At 40.7% G+C, this 19,991-nt stretch overlaps 1 protein-coding gene across 6 annotated transcripts in view; it reads left to right on the forward strand.

The window, feature by feature from the left end:
- Positions 1-19,991, forward strand: part of ADGRB2 (adhesion G protein-coupled receptor B2) — a 260,012-nt gene that overhangs the window by 203,457 nt on the left and 36,564 nt on the right. For all 6 annotated transcript variants that reach the window (XM_087970495.1, XM_087970489.1, XM_087970494.1 and 3 more), the window contains exons 16-22: positions 1,051-1,177; positions 2,481-2,584; positions 6,700-6,802; positions 14,198-14,348; positions 15,446-15,515; positions 16,062-16,128; positions 19,099-19,184. In XM_087970495.1, the coding sequence (XP_087826621.1) occupies positions 1,051-1,177; positions 2,481-2,584; positions 6,700-6,802; positions 14,198-14,348; positions 15,446-15,515; positions 16,062-16,128; positions 19,099-19,184 (708 nt within the window). The remainder of the gene's footprint in view (positions 1-1,050; positions 1,178-2,480; positions 2,585-6,699; positions 6,803-14,197; positions 14,349-15,445; positions 15,516-16,061; positions 16,129-19,098; positions 19,185-19,991) is intronic.

Raw genomic sequence — 19,991 nt, forward strand, 5'->3', positions numbered from 1 at the left:
TACAGTTGGTAAATTAGTAACATGATTATTAAGTGAAACCAGTTTCTCATTGACTTTACTCGTCAGAAGGTTACAAAAGGGGATCACAAGACCCCTGAGCAATGCAACCATCATAAATATGAGTCAGTTGCCAAACATCTGAATTTTGATCATGTGACCATGAGGATGCTACAGTAAATGGGAAAGTTATCTTAATTCACTTTTTTCAGTGGCGTAACTTTGAATGGTCACTAAATGAACTGTTGTAAGTTGAGCACTACCTGGAAATACACTAACCTACTTGAACCAAGTGAACTTACCAGGCTTAATACCACTAGGAAACCTGACTCTGAATTGAACAGGTTACTTATCATTCAAGTCAACTTTCCTTTAAGTTGAGCTCAGTTCTTAGAAGCATCACATCCACATAGCTTCCATGGCAATTCCAATATGGAAGGGGGTTCCCATTGCATTCTTACTGGATTTTTCTCCAGTAAGTCCAACCTCAACTCTAGGATTTATTGTTGTGTCCCATCTAAACCTACAAAAACTCAACCCTACTTAGCTTCAGAGCCCAAATATTAAGATCCTGGATGGTTATAAGCACACAGCAGCTGATGATCTTTCAATCCATTCTCTTCAGTCCAATCTCTCCCAACCCTCTACATCGTCCTCTTCACATTAAGTCAATCTCAACCGCAATGCAACACAACTTCCCTCCCCTTCCAATCTTCCTCCCTCAAGGAGATATTCTGTAGCCATGGCAGAAGTAGGAGGAGGAACAGGCTAGCTGCACTCTCTGCCTGAGGGTGAGGAAACAGGAGGGAAGACTGTTCATCCCAACCTCTGGGTCAGGAGATTAAGGAGGCAGCCTCCATTTAGACTCCAGGGTCTGCCAGCCATTTGCTACCCACCTGCTACAGTTGGCACAACTTGACACATTTTTAGGAGGACGCTTGCAAAGGAAAGCAGACCCCTAGCAGGAGAGATGTGGACACTGAGCCACGTGTTTGATTGCTGATATTCTCCCTTTCTCTCCCCCTTTCTCCTTTGCCCTGGGCCATCAATCAGAGAGACTGGCTCTGGGAACTGGGACACCGAAAGCTGCCAGATGGTGGAAACCCTCTCTGCTCATACCAAGTGTCAGTGCAGACAACTCTCAACCTTTGCCGTGATTGCTCAGCTCCCCAAAGACCTGGTAAGTGGGGCTGCTAAGGGGCTTCTGTGGGGCTAAGGAAGGGCATGTTGGAAGCAGACTGGGTAGGCCCTGTCCCATGCTTTGAGGTGGGCCCTGCCTAGAAGAAAAAAAGAATTCAGATTTGAGGTTCTACTAAAGGAGGTGGGGAGACAAGACAGTCCTAATCCTGACCCTCAGCAGACCAGCAGGAAGTTCAGGAAACTGAGTGGGAATAGCTCAGGAAATCCAGTTTGAAGGTGGTGGTTGAATTTTCTCTGATGGGACCAAGCTGTGCAGATAGAGCTTTTAGTGTCTCTTCTCTCCATTCAATTCTGGGCATATTTTAGACGATCAGAAGAAGCTATGTTTAATTTATGTCCACTGTGAAATTGCAAGGACATAGAATTTCATTGGGATTATCCATTCCTCATAAATAAGAATGCACACTGCTGTTTTATATGCATACACTGAGACTTTCCCATTCTGTTATCTTTGTAATCTGGGTTAAAAGAAATAGAGAAACAATGAAACTGATATGGTTGTGTGGTCTTGGCAATCAAGAGTAGTATGTGGATAATCTGTTAATTAAAATCTCATTTCCCTGGGAATTATCTAGCTACACTTGTTTCCGATCTGTGATTTGGGCCGAATTGTGATCATCCTCATAGTTTTGTGGCAATGCTTGCTGCTATAATTGTGCTATGATAATATTATGCAGAGTGGTTACACATTCTAAAGCACTAATATAAATATTAGATATTTATTAGTAGTATGTGGCATGCAATAATTGCTGTAGTTTCTACTAAGGATAAATAAATCTTCTGCATCCAATTTGTGACCCTCTCTTGGTTTACTTATAAATTGATTCCACTGCATTTCCATATTAATCTGCAATTTTAAAAACCTGTAACATAACTGCTATTAAATAGATATTTTAATACATATTTAATGCTCATAAACTGTATTTTAAAGATATTATCCAAACCATGCGCTGTTTCTTTTCATTTTTCTTGTAGCCAAGACTTAGTTTTGAGCTGTGTGCTTTGAGCCCGCAAATGAAATGGGTCAAGATGAGATGGTATTGAATTCCTAAGTATCAGACAGTCTTCTGGTGGTTTCCTTCTGCATAGGGCCATATTCATACATATGCTTCACACTGGTTCAAACTTAGATTGCTTAAGCTGTGCCTCCTCATTCCATTGCTCTCCTCTCCCTCCCAACACTTGAAGAATACATGGACTGGGCTCACCCGATATATAATATAATATGGAGTTCCTCCAACCAGGTGTCTCCTTTGCAATAGAGCAATCTTCTCTTTTTACAGGCCATGGATTCTGGCAGTTCTCCGTCAGTCCCTCTCATGATCGGCTGTGCAGTTTCCTGTATGGCTTTGCTGACCTTGCTGGCAATCTATGCTGCATTTTGGAGGTATGTTGCCCCAAGAACCATGGTTGGAAGATGTAAGTTCACAAAAAAGCTACCCATGGTTAATCTCAACAGTAGATGCAGATATAAAGCAGAAGCACAGGGAGAAGTGCATTTAAGAGATGGGAATGATCATTGTGTTGAAGCTAAAATAGAGTATATAGCACACTGTATAGTACACTGAACAAATGGATTATCAAACTTAGCCCTTTTGATACTCTGGTCTTTTAATTTTCACATGTGATGTTGAGAGTCTGCTAAGACATTTGGTGTCAAACGTGAAGACAGTGATTTGTTCTCTGACTTATTATTTTTATCCCCTGGTCTTTCAAGACCTCTATATTCAACAGCATGAGTAAATAAAACAAAGTGGTCTGTAACCAGTACAAACTGCTTGCAGCAATTTGAGCTTAAGGGTATAATTAAAATTAAATTTTAATTTCATCCACAAAGGATGGTATTTTTGTTCCTGACTCCCACTTTTGAAAGTGTGAATCTATTCCACACTTGGGATCAAGAAAATTCCGGCAGATGTAACAATTACTGAAGATCAAAGAAAAGTTTGGGACCTACCCACGGAGGCCCTCTTAAAGCATTATCTGAGCATTGTGGGGGGATGTTCTCCTCTGAACTTGTCCCACAATTCCACCAAAGTTGGTGAAAGCTTTCCACCCTCAAAAACAAAACAGCTGCAGAACGAGCACCCACCCACCCATAGAATTAACACCATACATGATTGTGGTGTGGGAGGAGTGTTGCTAATTCTAAAAAAAGAACCGTACAATTGTTGGGTGGCATTAAATCTTCCAAGAACACCAGGCAATGAATATATAAAATATTCTCCCCCCCTCCCCCCCGCAACTTCAACCTTACAAAACCCATAGAGGTGGTATTCACTTAGTAGCTACTTATTCAGCTATCATTTCAACATGATGGCATGGAATTGAGTCGTGCTTATGACCAGTCTTCATAGTTGTAACCATCACATCAGTGGTGGAATTCATTTTTTTTTTACTATCGGTTCTGTGGGCGTGACTTGGTAGGCGTGGCAGGGGAAGGATACTGTAAAATCTCCAGCCAGGGGCGGTATTTGCTGGTTCTCCGAACTACTCAAAATTTCCGCTACCGGTTCTCCACAACTGGTCAGAACCTGCTGAATACCAGCTCTGCATCACATCATCTCCAGAGTCATAAGATTGTGATATGGGTACTTGGTGGCTTGTAATTGTGACACCACAGCATCTTGCAGTCATGTGCAGCCCAGCTTCTAACAAGCAATGTCAATGGAGAAGCTGAACAGAGATCACAAATGCTGCCCATGTGACATTGCTCTTAACAGTGGTGTGAGACATACTAAACCAGGGGTCGCCAACCTTTTGGACCTCAGGGACCACCAAACTCATAATTTTAAATCCCATAGGCCAGAGACCCTGAGAAAATCCCCCAAAAAAGTCTGCAGGGAATTTCCCCACCCCGTTTTCCTACAAATTGATCATACTTAATTTCGGATCGCAGGATATCGTCTCCAGCTCCATTCTCAGGGGGAGGGAGAAAGAGACTTTTGGCTTCATGCAAGGAAAGCAGCAGAAGCAGCAGAAGTCTTTATCTCGCTCAAACTCCACCAGAAATGAGTCTTTGTGAGACTTGTCATACCTTGCAGGGTCCCAAAGATTCATTTCTGGCGGAGTTGGGAGGAAAGAAAGAAAGACTCTTGCTGCTTTCCTTGTGTGCACCAAAAGCAGAAGAAGAAAGAAGAAGAAAGAAGCAGCCCAGTGGCCAGGCAAGGCACATGGGGCGAATGGGGCAAGTTTCCATCCTCCGCCCTTTTCCCGCTCCCCTCACTACCTCATGTTGTTCGCAATGCAAGGGATGCAAGCCTTGTGTTCCTGTGGGTCATGTGGGTGATGCAGCCTTGTGTTCCCATGCAGCCTGGATTAATTGCTTGGGGGGGGGGGTGCTTTGGGGGTGACATTTCTCTGCAGATCACCACAATTTTCTCACGGACCACCAGTGGTCCCTGGCCCACTGATTGGCAACCACTACACTAAACAATGATGACCAGAAATACCAAAACTAAGCGGTGTGGTTATGTGGCATCGCACATTACAACTGGCCTAAATTGCCCTCATTAACTGGAGACCACCTGTATGAACAGGGAGATAACCAGGTTTAAGATGAGATGAGATACGATAATCCTTGTATGAGGGTAATCCTCGACTTACAACAGTTCACTTAATTACTGTTCAAAGTTACAACACACTGAAAAAAGTGACATGACCCTTTTTACACTGACAACCATTGCAGGATCCTCATGGGTCACGTGACTAATATTCAGAGGCTTGACAACTGACTCATATTTATGATGGTTGTCATGTCCCAAGGTTGTGTGATCATCTTTTGTGAATATTTGACAAGCAAACTCAATGGGGAAGCCAGATTCACTTAACAACTGTGTTACTAATTTAACAGCTGCAGTGATTCACTGAACAACTGTTACAAGAACTTTTACAGGTTGCAGGAACTGGGCCTGACTAGTCTAGTGAAGAGAAGGACCAGGGGAGACATGATAGCAGTCTTCCACTATCTCAGGGGCTGCCACAGAGAGGAGGTCAAGCTATTTCCCAAGGTACCCAAAGGCCAGACAATCTCATTGTACACATGTTGTACTCTGACAATAAAGGTAACAATAATAACAAGGAATAATGGATGGAAAACTGAACAAGGAGAGATTCCACCTGGAAATAAGGAGAAACTTTCTGACAGTGAGAACAATCAACCAATGGAACAGAAGTTGCCCTCGGACGTTGTGGGAGCTTCATCACTGGAGGCTTTCAAGAAGAGACTGGACTGCCCTCTGTCAGAAATGGTGTAGGGTCCCCTGCTTGGGCAGGGGGTTGGACTAGATGACCTACAAGGTCCCTTCCAACTCTGACTATCTGTTAAGGCAAATCATAAAATGGAGCAAAATTCACTTAACAACTGACTTAACTTAGCAACAGAAATGTTGGGCTCAATTGTGGTCATAAGCCAAAGACTACCTGTATTGCCATTTTTCTATATTCACAGTGGCACACATTAAAATGAAATTCTGATGCCCGCTGTCAAAAGAAGAAATATATACAAATACCCATACCCATACATATGCATACACATATACCACACACACACACACACACACACATATACATACATACATACACGTATATTTTATTTATTTATTTTATTTATTTATTTATTTGATTTGCCAATTGTTTACAAGATAATAAGTATAAATGTATACATAGTTGTGAATACATGAAATGGTTACATATAAGAAAAATAAAAGAATAAGAGAAACAATAGGACAGGGACGGTAGGCACGTTGGTGCGCTTATGCACGCCCCTACAGACCTCTTAGGAAAGGGGTGAGGTCAATAGTAGACAGTCTAAGGTTAAAGTTTTTGGGGTTTGGGAAGAAACTACAGAGTCGGGTAGAGTATTCCAGACATTGACCACTCTATTGCTGAAGTCGTATTTCCTGCAATCAAGTTTGGTGCGGTTTACTTTGAGTTTGTATCTATTGTGTGCTCTTGTGTTGTTATGGTTGAAGCTGAAGTATTCATTGACAGGTAGGACATTGCAATGTATGATTTTGTATACCATGCTTAAGTCAGAACGAAGGACGGCGTAATTCAAGGTTTTCTAGTTCTAGAATTTCAAGTCTGGTGGCATAAGGTATTCTACAGCGAGTAGAGGAGTGGAGAACTCTTCTTGTGAAATATTTCTGGACTTTCTCAATTGTGCTAATATCAGATACGTAGTGTGGGTTCCAGACTGATGAACTGTATTTTAATCACAGCCCATTTTGAATACATAGCAGAAGAAAGAGTCTTGAGAGTTAACAAGGTTGATGCTATATGGTATAAACCTATTACAGAATCTAGTTGTTCTCCTTCACACAGCACAAAGCCTCCTCCCAGAAGATAACAAAGAAAGCTGGTCATTGAGAGGATGGATAGCATCCCAGACAATCATATGGATCCTGGTCTAGTAGCACGTATAAGCCATGTCCTGGATAGAAAGAAGTGAACTTCCAAGGTCAAGGTGTGTCAAAAAGGCTTCCTCTTTTCTTTTTCTAGGTTTATCAAATCTGAACGTTCCATCATTCTTCTGAATTTTTGTCTCTCTATTTTGGCCTCCAATGTCTTGATCCTGGTGGGACAGTCCCAGATGCTCAGTAAGGTGAGAAAAATCATTTCCTTCCAAAAAGGAGAACATATGATGGCTTTTGTCATAGTTTTGTGTTTAATTGTACTCTGGTTCAGGATGTTTCTTATTCTTTATTTTTGGTGGAAAGGCAGAAAATAATAGAGCAAATTGGAACCTAGAATGAATTAGCTTTCAAAATGTGCTAGATTTTGCCTTGTAATTTAGGCAGTGATATATATAGTATAATTATGTACATACATAATGCTTTATATAAACGTTCATGTGCATGTTAGTGCTGATTTTGATCTAAACTATAGAATGAAGAATTGGAATACAGCATTTTGGAGAATCAATAGGTCCAGGTATTAAAAAATTTAAAATAGGCTTCTTACATTTTTTAAAAAATGAAATTAATTCATCAGAAAATACAATTTTGTGCTTATTGAAGAATGCTACATTTTGTAGCATTTTGATATTGGATTTATTATGTTATAAACAGTTTATAGGTTCTTTAACAGATCCAGGTTATGGGTTCACTAACCTGTTTTTTAAAGTCATCTGTGTTGAAAATGAAAAAAAAAATGTTGATGTGGTCTAGATTTTTTGATAAGCTTGAGGGTTTAATTAACTTTCTGTTTTAGTTCCTATGTAGATATTTTCTCTGCTATTTTTGCTTTTTGTATGTTTTTTCATGTTAGTGCATTTTACTCATAAAATATCTAGATACTCTTTTTTGCTATATAATCATTTTTTTTCTCTATTGGAGGTGTAGGAAGGAAATTTTTTGTATATAAAATTCAAAAAGAAGAAAAAAGAGCTGCAAATGAGTACTAGTGTCCCTATGTGTTCCAAAACCCTTTTGAAAAAAACACAAATCTAAATGCCATTATATATGCATACTTTTTTTAACTGTGCTAAATAGGTCAACCCCCATTTCTGAGAATCAAGGCTACCCCTTTATCCTACTTCTTTTTTTTTCCTTTTCCTCTCAACATTTCCAGCCCAACTTCTTTAGTGCAATCAATTTGATCTTTTAGGACCAGCAATAGCATGCACACCCTTTTTCTGCAGCTTTTATTTCTGTTCCATTTGGTCACGTAGATTTGGAAAACTGCAACAACTCTTTGGCTAAAGAGCTGGAGGGAAATGTTAAGGGTTCACCCAGCGCAATAAATAGCCCTACTTTGCTGAGTTTCACCTATGGGGAGAAGAACAAAAACCTCCCTTCCATTTGCTGTGATAATTTTGGGCTTGAGCACACCATAACTATCAACTCTTCTTCATAACTCTGTCAGGTTAATCTGACACAGAAAGACCAAAGATGCAGCTCTTTCAACATACCATCATCACCAGGTCCCCCTCTCCTCCACTGTCTCCTGGAATCTGCCCAAATTCACATTCATTGCATCAACAACACCATCTAACCATCTCATCTTCTGCCTTCTCCTTCTCCTTTTGTATTAGATTAAATTAGATTAACAGAATTGGAAGGGACCTTGTAGGTCATCTAGTCCAATCCCCCACCCAAGCAGGAGACTCTACACCATTTCTGACAAATGGCAGTCCAATCTCTTCTTGAAAATCTCAAGTGATGACGCTCCCACAACTTCCGAAGGCAAGCTGTTCCATCAGTTGATTGTTCTCACTGTCAGAAAATTTCTCCTTGTTTCTAGGTTAAATCTCTCCTTGATCAGTTTCCATCCATTATTCCTTATCTGTCCTTTGGGTGCCTTGGAAAATAGCTTGACCTCTTCTTCTCTGTGGCAGCCCCTCAAATATTGGAAGACTGTTATCATGTCTCCCCTGGTCCTTCTCTTCACTAGACTAGCCAAGCCCAGTTCCTGTAACTGTTCTTCATATGTTTTAGTCTCCAGTCCCCTTAAACATCCTGGTTGCTCTTCTTTGCACTTTTTCTAGAGCCTCAGCATCTTTTTTATAGTGTGGTGGCCAAATCTGGATGCAGTATTCTAGTGTGGTCTTACTAAGACTTTATAGAATGGTATTAGTACCTCGCTTGATCTTGATTGTATATCCCTCTGTTTAATGCAAGTTAGGATTGCACTGGCTTTTTTGGCTTCCGCCACACACTGCTGGCTCATATTTTACTGGTTGTCCACTAAGACTCCAAGATCCCTTTCACAGTTACTGCTATTAAGCCTGGTTTCACCCAGTCTATATATGTACTTTTGCGTTTTCTTGCCTAAGTGTAAGACTTTACTTTTCTCTACATTGAATTTTATTTTGTTAGATAGGGCCCAGTGTTTCAGTCTGTCAAGATCCATCTGAATCTTGAGCCCATCTTCTTGGGTGTTGGCTATTCCTGCCAGCTTAGTCTTCCATCTTTCCCAACACCATGGTCTTTTCCAAGGAGTCCTCTCTTCTCATTTGGTGCCCAAAGTATTTAAGCTTTATCTTCAGTATCTTTCCTTCTAAAGAATAGTCAAGGCTGATTTCCTTTAGGATTGACTGATTTTATCTCCTTGCAGTCCAAGGAGCTGTCAAGAATCTTCTCCAACACCAATTTAGTTAGTAAACTTATATGATGCCCCTGTCACCTAGAGCCTAAATCCTTAAAACAATAAATAATACAATTAAAGTTGATTTAAAATTAACAAAATGGGAAGGAAAGGAGAAGGATGTACATGGGGAGGAGATGGCATCTTATTTAAGTCCATAAGCCACCTTTGAGAATGATGTGCCTCCATTGGGGCCCCAGGCCAATTGGCAGAACCAGATCGTCTGACTCTTTTGTAAGGTCATAAGGGTGGATATGGACCTCAAGGAGCACCATGTTCCAAGACAGGAGCCATAGCAGAAAGAAGCTTCTTTCCTTGATTCCACCAGCCAGAATTCCTTGATGGTCAGGTTCCACAGCAAGCCCTTTCTGCCAGCATGGTGCGGCAGATCAATCCCATTGGGATGAGATGGTTCCTCAGATAGCCTGGGTCCATTTTTTTTTCTTGAATCAGAGAAGCCCATTGTAAGCACAAGAGAAGCAGTAGGTGTACCACCACAGCAACTGGCAATGATCTTGGAAAGGCCAAATTTCTCTTGCTAAGGAATTTCCTGTCACATTGAAAACATCACCACATTTGAACAGGGACTGGAAACAGACAAAAGGGTTGGTTATTCTGGGTTGTTGTCCCTGTTGTATGTAAGTGAGAGTTTCGCTGGTGTCAAAAAGTACTATAGTGGAATGACAGCTTTTATAGAGCTGTGTTTAAAGACTTTACCAGTTTGGCCCATCAAAATAGACCCCCCGCAGAACCATTCTTTCTTCTCAGATTCCTGCAGAATCTGTTTGAAAAGAGAAGAAAAGGCCAGAAAAAATAAAATGAAATAAAATAAAACAAGTGTTCTGAGGATGAGAGATGTTCTATTCTATTGCTGCAGTCTCTTTACTCCATTTATAGCTGATTAAGTGGGTGAATGGTGGGAGAATGAAAAACAATTTACATCCAGCAGCTGGTGCATTTTTGAAGCAAGGTGTATGTGGCCCATAGCTTTAATGTTTCCGACACTGATAATGATGCATATGTGCAAGGCACACACACACACAGAGAGAGAGAGAGAGAGAGAGAAAGAGAGAAGAGAAGAGAAGAGAAGAGAAGAGAAGAGAAGAGAAGAGAAGAGAAGAGAAGAGAGAATGGGAAGACAGACAAGAGAGGAAAGAAAGAGAGAGAAAGGATTCCACAGGCATTTATGTGGACTTGATTCTCTGTGCTGATTCAGTGAGACATTTTGGCCAGATCTTCGCATTCTGATGCCACCAAAGAGATCTCCTGTCATAGAATAGATAAAGATACAAAGTGAAGGCAAGACATTTCTGGTTGAAATCTTACTTCATCCCTATATTTATCAGAGAATCAACACCTGTGGCTTGGATTCACACATTGCAATAAATAATAGACGCTGGAACTGTGTAAAAAATGGTTCTGTTGCTTTTGAGGCTTTCTTTCTATTTGTCTTCCTCCTTGGACTCTAAGCTGGTCATGAGACCAACTTGGTCTAGTGAAGCAGGGAGCTTCATGAAAGATTCAACACATGACTAATGGACATCTCCCAGGCTTATGATCCCAACTTATCTTAGCTTTGGTTTCATACTTCCTCAATGGACACATGTGGTGAATGCATTTTATGTCCCTCTCATGTGCAATAATAGGGAGGGCTCAGCTCCTTTGCCAGAGCATGGATTTGAGCCCAATGTGTCCTTTTGCCACTTTATCCATCTATCCATAAATCTAATCAAAGCATTGATTGATTAAAGCCAGAGGAGATGCAGGAGGGAGGAGTTGGGAAAGCAGCCATTGTGCAACCTGCAAGGAAAAATAGGGTAGATTGTTTCTGAGGTTTGAAATTCAGCTCAATGATGTCTCTAGGGCCTGCTCTTAAATTCAATAAATGTCAGTCTGCAAACAAACAACATCTAGAGCTCAGCATCATGCTTCGGGAGTTCTATATATACATGGTGCAAGAAACCATTTTAACAATGCCCAGAGTTCTTGTGCATTGTAGGAACAAACTCTCTCACTTAGTCTTCCTCTTTAAGGAGTGCCAGGGACACAGCTTCCAATTGCAGAAGTTTATAAAACAGCTTTTATTTTCTTGTCATCCTCTAATCCATTTTTCTTCCTGCCTTTTGCTTTCAGTGTCCATCAGCTTCAGTGACTTCAGTGGCTGTTTCAATCCACTCAGTTACTGCAGTGATTCATTTATTTGATTTTCTAGATCAGTGGTTCTCAACCTTTTCTTCACCATGGATCCCTTTTAAAATAGCAATAGCATTTAGACTTATATACTGCTTCACAGTGCTTTACACTCTCTAAGTGGTTTACAGAGTCAGCCTATTGCCCCCAACAATCTGGGTCCTCATTTTACCCATCTTGGAAGGATGGAAGGCTGAGTCAACCTTTAGCCGGTCAGAATCGAACTGCCAAATTGCACTCAGCCAGCAATCAGCAGAAGTAGCCTGCAGTACTGCATTATAACCACCGACCACCGCAGCTTATACCAACACATACCATGGTCAAAAAAGGTATTTTGTGGCCATGGACCATGACCACCTATCACCAAGACTTAACTCAATTTAAATTGCGATATTTATTCAAGCCTTCGCAATCCCCCTGGGATGACATCCCAGCCCTGCAGGGGTCTGCAGACCACAGGTTCAGAACCTTGGTTCTAGATCAGGGGTCCCCAACCACCGGTCCGCGGACCGGTACCGGTCCGTGGAACAAGTCCTACCGGGCCACTGGTTTGCTGGGCACCGCCATCTTTTTTTGATGAAAAAGTACTTCCGGTGAGCTTTTCCGGGTAGAAAGCTCACCGGAAGCACTTTTCATCAAAAAGATAGCGGCGCGCGCTTCCGACCATTTCTACCGGAAAAGCTCACCGGAAGTGCTGGTGCCGCCATCTTTTTGATGAAAAAGTGCTTCCGGTGAGGTCACGGAAGCACTTTTTCATCAAAAAAAGATGGCGGCGCCCAGCTGATGCCGGTACCGGGCCGCGGCATAAAAAAGGTTGGGGATCACTGTTCTAGATGATGTCACAGCTCTGCTGCTCAAATAATGATGAAGTTGTGGACGAGAGAGAGACCTTGCTTTTAATTACAATCCGAGATCAAAAATAAACAGAAAAAATGTAGCTAGAGTAACAAATACCAAGTGAGTGAAAACTGAAAAGAAAAAAAGAAAAAACATTGCCCAGGTCATTGCTGTATAAAACCCTGCAGCTTCATGTGTGATAGAAGTGTTCTTCTATATAAAATATTAAGACAAGGTTTATCAGATGGAGCACATGATTTCACAAAGGAAAGTTGCATTGCCCCCAATGTACAGAAGCCTTCCTTGTAGTATGTGTCCTCCAGATGTTTGCAGCTGCACTTGCCAGAACTCCCTCATAACATGAACATCAACTGGGAATTGACTGGGGTTGCAGGAAGCTAAACAGATGGTAAGCTTGAGACAGGAAGTTCCTGGCTTAGAAATGAAGACTTGACTGTAAACTCAAGGTTGGCCTTTGCTAACTAGTTAGAAAATAGGCCAGCCAGTTAGGAAAAAAATGTCTTACAGGATGGTCAATACTGTACCATAGACATGCACTGCATTAAATGTATAAAATGAGCTGTATACCAAGTCCTCAACTTATGACTGGTCACTTAGGGATCGTTCAAAGTTACAATGGACCTCCCTATGGGTACTTATGACTCCGTTCTGGGAAAAAAAAACACCTGCAGTCATATGACTTAATTGTGGGTAGTTGGAAACCAGCCTTTATGGCCATTTGCAGCATCCCTGTGGTCATGTGATAGCATTTCATGACATTTTTGAAAAAGAAAAAGACATTTGCTTTCAGTTTTGGGGAAATCCAGCCTGTTGTGAGCAATTGGTTCACTTAACAATGTCTGCAAAAAGAAAAAGTCATAGAATTGGATTGGTCTTGTAGGTGATATATTTTACAACCATCATGACTTATGACCATAATAGGCAGGCTCCAGTATGGTCATAAATCAAGGACTAGTTGATATCATCAGTATGAATAGCATTGTTGTTATTATTGTTATTAAATAGACTTCCTCCAATGGCAAGATGTGTCATGCCCCTGTTGGAATCAGATTACTAGGGGGAGGGCGAGCAGCTGACAGGAAGTGGGAGTGTGGCTCCGGTGGCTGTGGAAGAAACTGGGGAAGGGCACAGTCCGGCTAGGCACTCAAAGTAAGACCCAGGCCCACCCCCTCTTCATCCTAGGGCACGCAGGGAGGAACGGATAAGGGAGCAACATGGGTTATGGGGGAGAAAAGGGCCCCGATTTCCTTCATTAGCTGCAGCTGGGAAAACAGGATTTAAAAAGGGCATTTGCGCATAGCACCTTGCTGGAAGCAAAGCGTGAATTATCTTTGTTTGTCAAGTCTTATCTGGGTTCCGGAGTCCTCCCAACTGTGTGTATTTTGTTATCTTTTGAAGTCTTCAATTCCTTATCCTGCCCTGTCTCGTTAATTGCTGCAGTTGTGGTTTGTGTTGGTTTTTATTTATAATTTATATGTACTTTGGGTTCGGACTGAATTTCTTCCCTTTAAAAACTGTTCTTGGGAGAGTTTTTTCTCCAGCTGGAGATAACTGGACATTGGGGACCAAGTTGGAGGTATTAAAGGGACTTCACCTACTTTGTGGCTTTGTTGCTTTTGTGCCATGCCCCGGGTCATCACAAGATGTGCATTTTGTAGGACATGCATAGGGCTTTCAGGAAAGACAAGAGGAATGGGTGGCAAAATGTGTGTTGCAATACCATCACAACCCAATGCAAGCTACACCTTTTATATACTTTGCTTTGTCATTTTGCTGTTCTCGTGATTAGGAAGAAAAACCCCTGAGTGAGTGCCATTTATTCGTCCTCTTCATCCAGATGACTCGTGTTTTCTTCCTCCTCCAGGGCATCTGCACCATGACAGCTGCCTTCCTCCATTTCTTCTTCCTCTCTTCCTTCTGTTGGGTGCTGACCGAGGCTTGGCAATCTTACTTGGCTGTGATTGGCAGAATCCGAACTCGGCTAGTTCGTAAACGCTTCCTCTGCCTTGGATGGGGTAAGAGAGAAATTCTCACTCAGATTTAGAATTTTATTTTATTGTTATTTTATGTATCAAATTTATTTGGCACCCATCTCATGGCTCAAGTGGCTGTGAGTGGCCTGATTGCCCTGGGTTCATCACTGGAAGGTTGAATCTGCACAGTACAATTAACCAGATCAGCAAAAGGCATAGCAGCTGCATTCTTGCAATAGGCTAAGCTTAGTTGGTGTTAACCATAGTTTATTCTGGGATGTTTTAGTGTGTTATGTGAATCAAGACCCAGCTTAGCTTTGGGATCTGTGATTTGTGTAAACCCTGAAAATGAGGCAAATTTAAGAACCTCTTTAGAAAGTTAGGAAATCCAGAATTAGAGTGACAAAGTACCGCTTGCCTCTGCTTCAAGATCTCCAACTGCCACCCTTTGACTGGTTAAACTAGCAAACTGTTCTATCATTAAAAGGTGTCTCCTGATAATTAACTAAGATACTTCCTCCTGTAACCTGTTTGACTGGGGAGGGGGGGAGGGAGGGAGAGGGGGTGGGGGGGACACAACATTTTCAAATGTAAGCACCCATGTTGTCAAGCCCTTCTAGGTTAGCAAACTCAGGAGACAAGAACCCCTTGGATTTGCGAAATGATCTTCATTGCTAAAAAAAGTAGAAACTATCCTATTTCTATCTTTTGAAAGAGATTCTATTTCAAAATAGAACTTTAAAGGCTGCCTAAGCAATCCCCAGATCAGCTAATACTTAATTAAGGCAGATTTACCTTGAGTCTCTTTCTCACACTTCCCTCTTTCTTGGGCAAAGCAAACTTTTCTGTATGGATCCCACTCCCATACTTACCCTTCTCTGTCCTCCCTATTCCCAGAATCTTCTAGACATTCCATCTCTCCCTCTCTCCCTCCCTCCCTCCCTCTGTGTGTGTGTATTTGTGTGTGCACATTATCCATATGCACATACATAGTGAACTCTTGCCACTTCATGACATCTCCTTGTTCTTAGCAAAAATCTTTTTTAAGATTTCAGCACTGTCCCCTGAAAATTCTCACCATTTCTTGGGCAGTCTTACAATGTCCTAAAACACTTTATGTCTATTTCCATCCTGCCCAGGTCTGCCAGCCTTGGTAGTTGCAGTTTCAGTTGGCTTCACTCGGACCAAAGGATATGGAACAGCCAGCTAGTAGGTTTCATCGGGCTAGAAGAATTGGGGAGGGGGGCAAATTAGAAACTATTGCAGTGTTGAATAGTTAGCGCCACTTCCATTGCTTGTTAGTTCCATGAAGGTGAGGGTGAGGAGGGACTTCCAGGTACACGAGATTCATATGGGAAAGCACCCCAAATCAAATATCATCTGTTGATAATTGGAGAAATGGGAGGTCACCTTGCTGGTCAATGTCCAGTGAGCCTCATTTTCTCTTTTTGATTTTAAATAACACCCAGTCATATCTCTGCACTGGAGTGATTACTTATTGCCTCCATCTTCATTTTTTTTATAACCTAGCCAGGCAGTTTTTTAGATGCCATCCATGGGTCTTTTGATCACCCGTTTTGGTCATTCCAAGACTCACCATTAAAGATACAGGGAGATGGATCCCTTCTTTAAAGGAGATGGGACTAAGGCAAGATGGGTTGGTCACATGGGAAGGCGTCAGATAAGATAATTCTTTGAATGCTTGTTCCTGCTCTTGTTTAGTTTTGAAATAGTGAGTTTTTCTTTTCTCTCCAGCTGCTGGCTGTCCCTTGAAGGAGGATTGTTGTATGCCTTTGTTGGTCCTGCTGCTGTGATTGTTCTGGTAAGAACTCAGATACTTTTCTGGGATGCCAATGATCTGTCTTGGGCTGGTCTCATTCTTTTCCATGGGTGGGATTTCCCTTTCATTGACTCTGTCGTGAACAGTCAAGAACCTATAAATGACAAAAAAACATATAGATTTGAAACCAGAGATATTTTTATTGGGAATTTTACCTGATACATATAGCAAAGATTTGAAATACCTGATTGTAAATGTACTAACAGCGGCTAGGATTGTATTTGCTAAAAACTGGAAAAATGAGAAAATACCATCACAGGAGGGAATCATGAAGAAAATATTGGAATGTGCTGAAATGAGTAGATAGACATTTGAAATTAGAGAACAAGAGGATAAACAATTTTATAAAATTTGGGACCTTTTTTTTATCAATGGTTAGATAATAAAATACAATAATGAAAGATGTAGAATCTTAGAAAATAATAAATATATAAGGATGTATTTTTTTTCTTTTTTACTATACCTATAAAAAAAATTAGGATAGATTTGGGAAGATTATATGAATTATTACAAAATGATACTAAGTAAATTATAGTTATCTCGCAAAATATGAATGAATAAAATTATTGTCAAATGATTGAATAATAATGATACTAGGGTATTTCATTTCTGATTGAGAATATGAGTTATTATGCAATGTAACTGTAATTGATGACTATGAAATGGATGCACAAAAAAATTGTAAACCAACCGGCACACTGTTTGTATACTCATGGAAGAAAGGTTGATGTTTTTATGTTTTGTTCGTTTATGTTTGTTTTTAAAAATCAATAAAAAATTTACAAATTAAAAAAGAACCTATAAAGCTTAAAACCACTTGAGTTGATGGAAAAATTATCCATCTGTGCCCCCAAATTCTGCAACCCATCACAGCTGTGGAATATAGAGAGCGGTAGTGAGGGGAGGGGAGGAGCTTGAAGTCCAATTATTCAACCCACTCTTGATGATATCCCTAACTTTTCACATTGGTGCTGGGTTCTTGTGAGGAATAAGAAGAACTATTTGGATTGGTAGAGGAAAAATAGCCCTCCTTGGAGTGGCCACCCAAAATTGCATGAAGAGCCAGTCATGCTAAAGAGTGGAATTTGTCCCACTTCCTCAGCTTTTGAGAGAAAAAAGATACAGTATGCTCACCAAATCATAGGCTTTGTCCAAATTGGATTCAGAAGGAGAGGAGCATTCTGTTTTTATTTCCATCCCTGGAAACTGTGATCAAGGCTATTGGACACAGACAGAATGCAGATAATTTGCTTCTAAATTATCCAGTGTGCCCTTATTACTGGTGCTTATTCAACAGACCAATCTCAAACATACCTTAGCCCCAGGGGTGGGGTTTAATATTTTTAATAACCAGTTCTGTGGGTGTGGCCTAATTTGTGGGTATGGCTTGGTGGTCATGTGACTGGCTGGGCATGGCTTGTATATAAATATTATAAATATTGATGTAAATATTGATTTTTTTTATTTAAAAAGAGCAACTTTTACCCAAAAGCAGGCAAAGCAGGCAGGCAGATTGAGTTGCTCACAGAATCACAGATTCACTTAGAGATCTATCTATCTGCAATCAGCTACCTGAGTGCACTGAAAAGTAGAAGCTTCAGTTCTAAGATTCGGCTCTGCTTTTAGATTAGCTAGAAAGCAAAAAATCCAAGGATTTTTGCTTTATGACTCACACTAAAAGAAACAGGATATTGGAAAAAAAGGGTGCACAGCGTTTGAAAATCCTCTTGTTTCCTGCTTTTTCAACTTCAGCTGTGTGTCACAAAGCAGCTGAGGAAGGAAAAGCAGGGAATAACAGACAGCCCGGGCAGGCAGTTGGGCCAAACACCAAACTGGTTTGGTGTCAGCTGCTCTTCACAACTACCAGTTCTATAGAACTGGCCGAACTGGTAGCATCCCACCCCTGCTTAGCCTTATGTCTCATTTAACCAGGATCTCGCTGAACATCGTGCTTCTCTAGTTTAATCTGCTTTCGCAATATAACTTCTTTTGAGATAAAGTTACAAACTGTTTGAAAAGGGCTGCAGTATTCCCAATACGGATAACATCTTAAAAGAGTGATAAAATGTGTAGTAAAAATTAATGAGAATCAAGATATAAAATCCAACATTAATATAACTAAATCCAGCTGTTCTAGTTAACAAGTTTACTTCCCTGTGAAAATCCTTCCTTCTTTCCTCCCTCCCTCCCTCCCTTCCTCTCTAAGTTCTTGAGAACTTAATTAGAATTTCTTGTTAAACTTCTTTTTAATTACTTTGTTATTAGAGGTCCAGGGGAGAGCTTCCTACAATGAGTTCCTCAGAGTCAACTTATTGAGATAAGCATCATATAAATTTAATAAATAAATATAAATAAATACATATTGTATTTCCTTACTAAATGATGAAACCACAAAGACTGCAGACAGCAAGAAAGATAATGGTCAACTTATTGAGATAAGCATCATATAAATTTATAAATAAATATACAATACATATTGTACTTTACTAAATGATGAACCAAAGACTGCAGACAGTATATATAATGGTTAATGAAAAGCAAGATATTCACACATATATCTTGGCTTCCTGATTATTCAGAAAGCATAAGAAGAATGGTGAAGTTCACTGATATTCTTGTTTAAAACCAATGCCAGGAATCAAACCCTCTTTTTCTCAAATGGAATGAGCATACCTTTTTAACATTTGGTATGCTGATTTCCCTTTATTGTGGAGTTTTGGTGTTTATGTCGTTACGGTCACTTAATCATCACTTGTATATTTTAGAGCCAGGGTGTCCAACTTTAGCAACTTGAAGACCCGTAGACTTCAATTCCCAATAGATAGCTGGGGAATTCTGGGAGCTGAATTCCACAGACCTTAAAGCTGCCCTAATTGGACACCCCTGCAAATTTAGACCAAACCATGAAAGAGTTCCTGAGCGCTGCTTATCACAAATTTCTCTCCTATCCAGGTCAACATGCTGATTGGGATCATCGTATTTAACAAGCTGATGTCTCGAGATGGCATTTCGGATAAGTCCAAAAAGCAGCGAGCCGGGTAAGTCTCTGTGGGGTCTCAGCAGCGACCCATGGAGATAGGGATGCACTTTTAAGCAAGTTGGCCGGCTTCCATCTAGGATTGCCAGTAGCAGACACGTTTCCTCCCACCCTCTCTTGCCTAACCAAGTGAAGACACCAGGAGAGAGAAAAAGAAAAAGGAAGAGGAGGAGGGAATAGAATAGAAGAGTATTTTATGCACTCCCTTGAATTGGATTCTTCCAGCATATCTGGGGAACCATACATAGGCAGTCCTCAAGAATTTCCATTGTTCAGCAAGACAAGTGAGTTCTGCTCAGTTTTATTATCTTTTTTCTGGTTGTTAAGGGAATCATTGCAGATGTTGAGTGAATCATGGTTGTTAAGCGAGTTCAGCTTCCCAGTTGACTTTACTTGTCGGAAACTAGTTGGAAGGTCACAAATGGCAATCACATGATCTAGCATGTTGCAATTATAAAAAAGATGCCAGTTGCCCCAAATTTTGGCCACATGACCATGGAGAATGCTGCAATGGTTGTAAGTGCAACAACTGGTCGTAAGTCACTTTTTTCAGCCCCATTGTAACTTCAAGTAGTCATAAAACAAATGGTTGTAAGTCGAGGACTGCCTGTAAACAAAAACAATCGGGCTGAATAGAAATCAGACTGAGTAGAAATCTGCCCCTCCCCCCAAAATAAATTCCTTATAAAATTTCATTTCAGTTGAATTCTGGTAGCAGCTTGTTGGGGTCCGAGGCCTTCTCCAATGCCTCCAAGCCTTTGTTCCGCTTTTTGAAATGCTGCTCGTATTAATGAAAATAATATTTTTA

Source organism: Notechis scutatus, chromosome 8, assembly GCF_049901735.1.
Source record: "Notechis scutatus isolate UNSWTSFEM ecotype Mainland chromosome 8, rNotScu1.2, whole genome shotgun sequence".
In the NCBI taxonomy this organism is placed as follows: Eukaryota; Metazoa; Chordata; class Lepidosauria; order Squamata; family Elapidae; genus Notechis; species Notechis scutatus.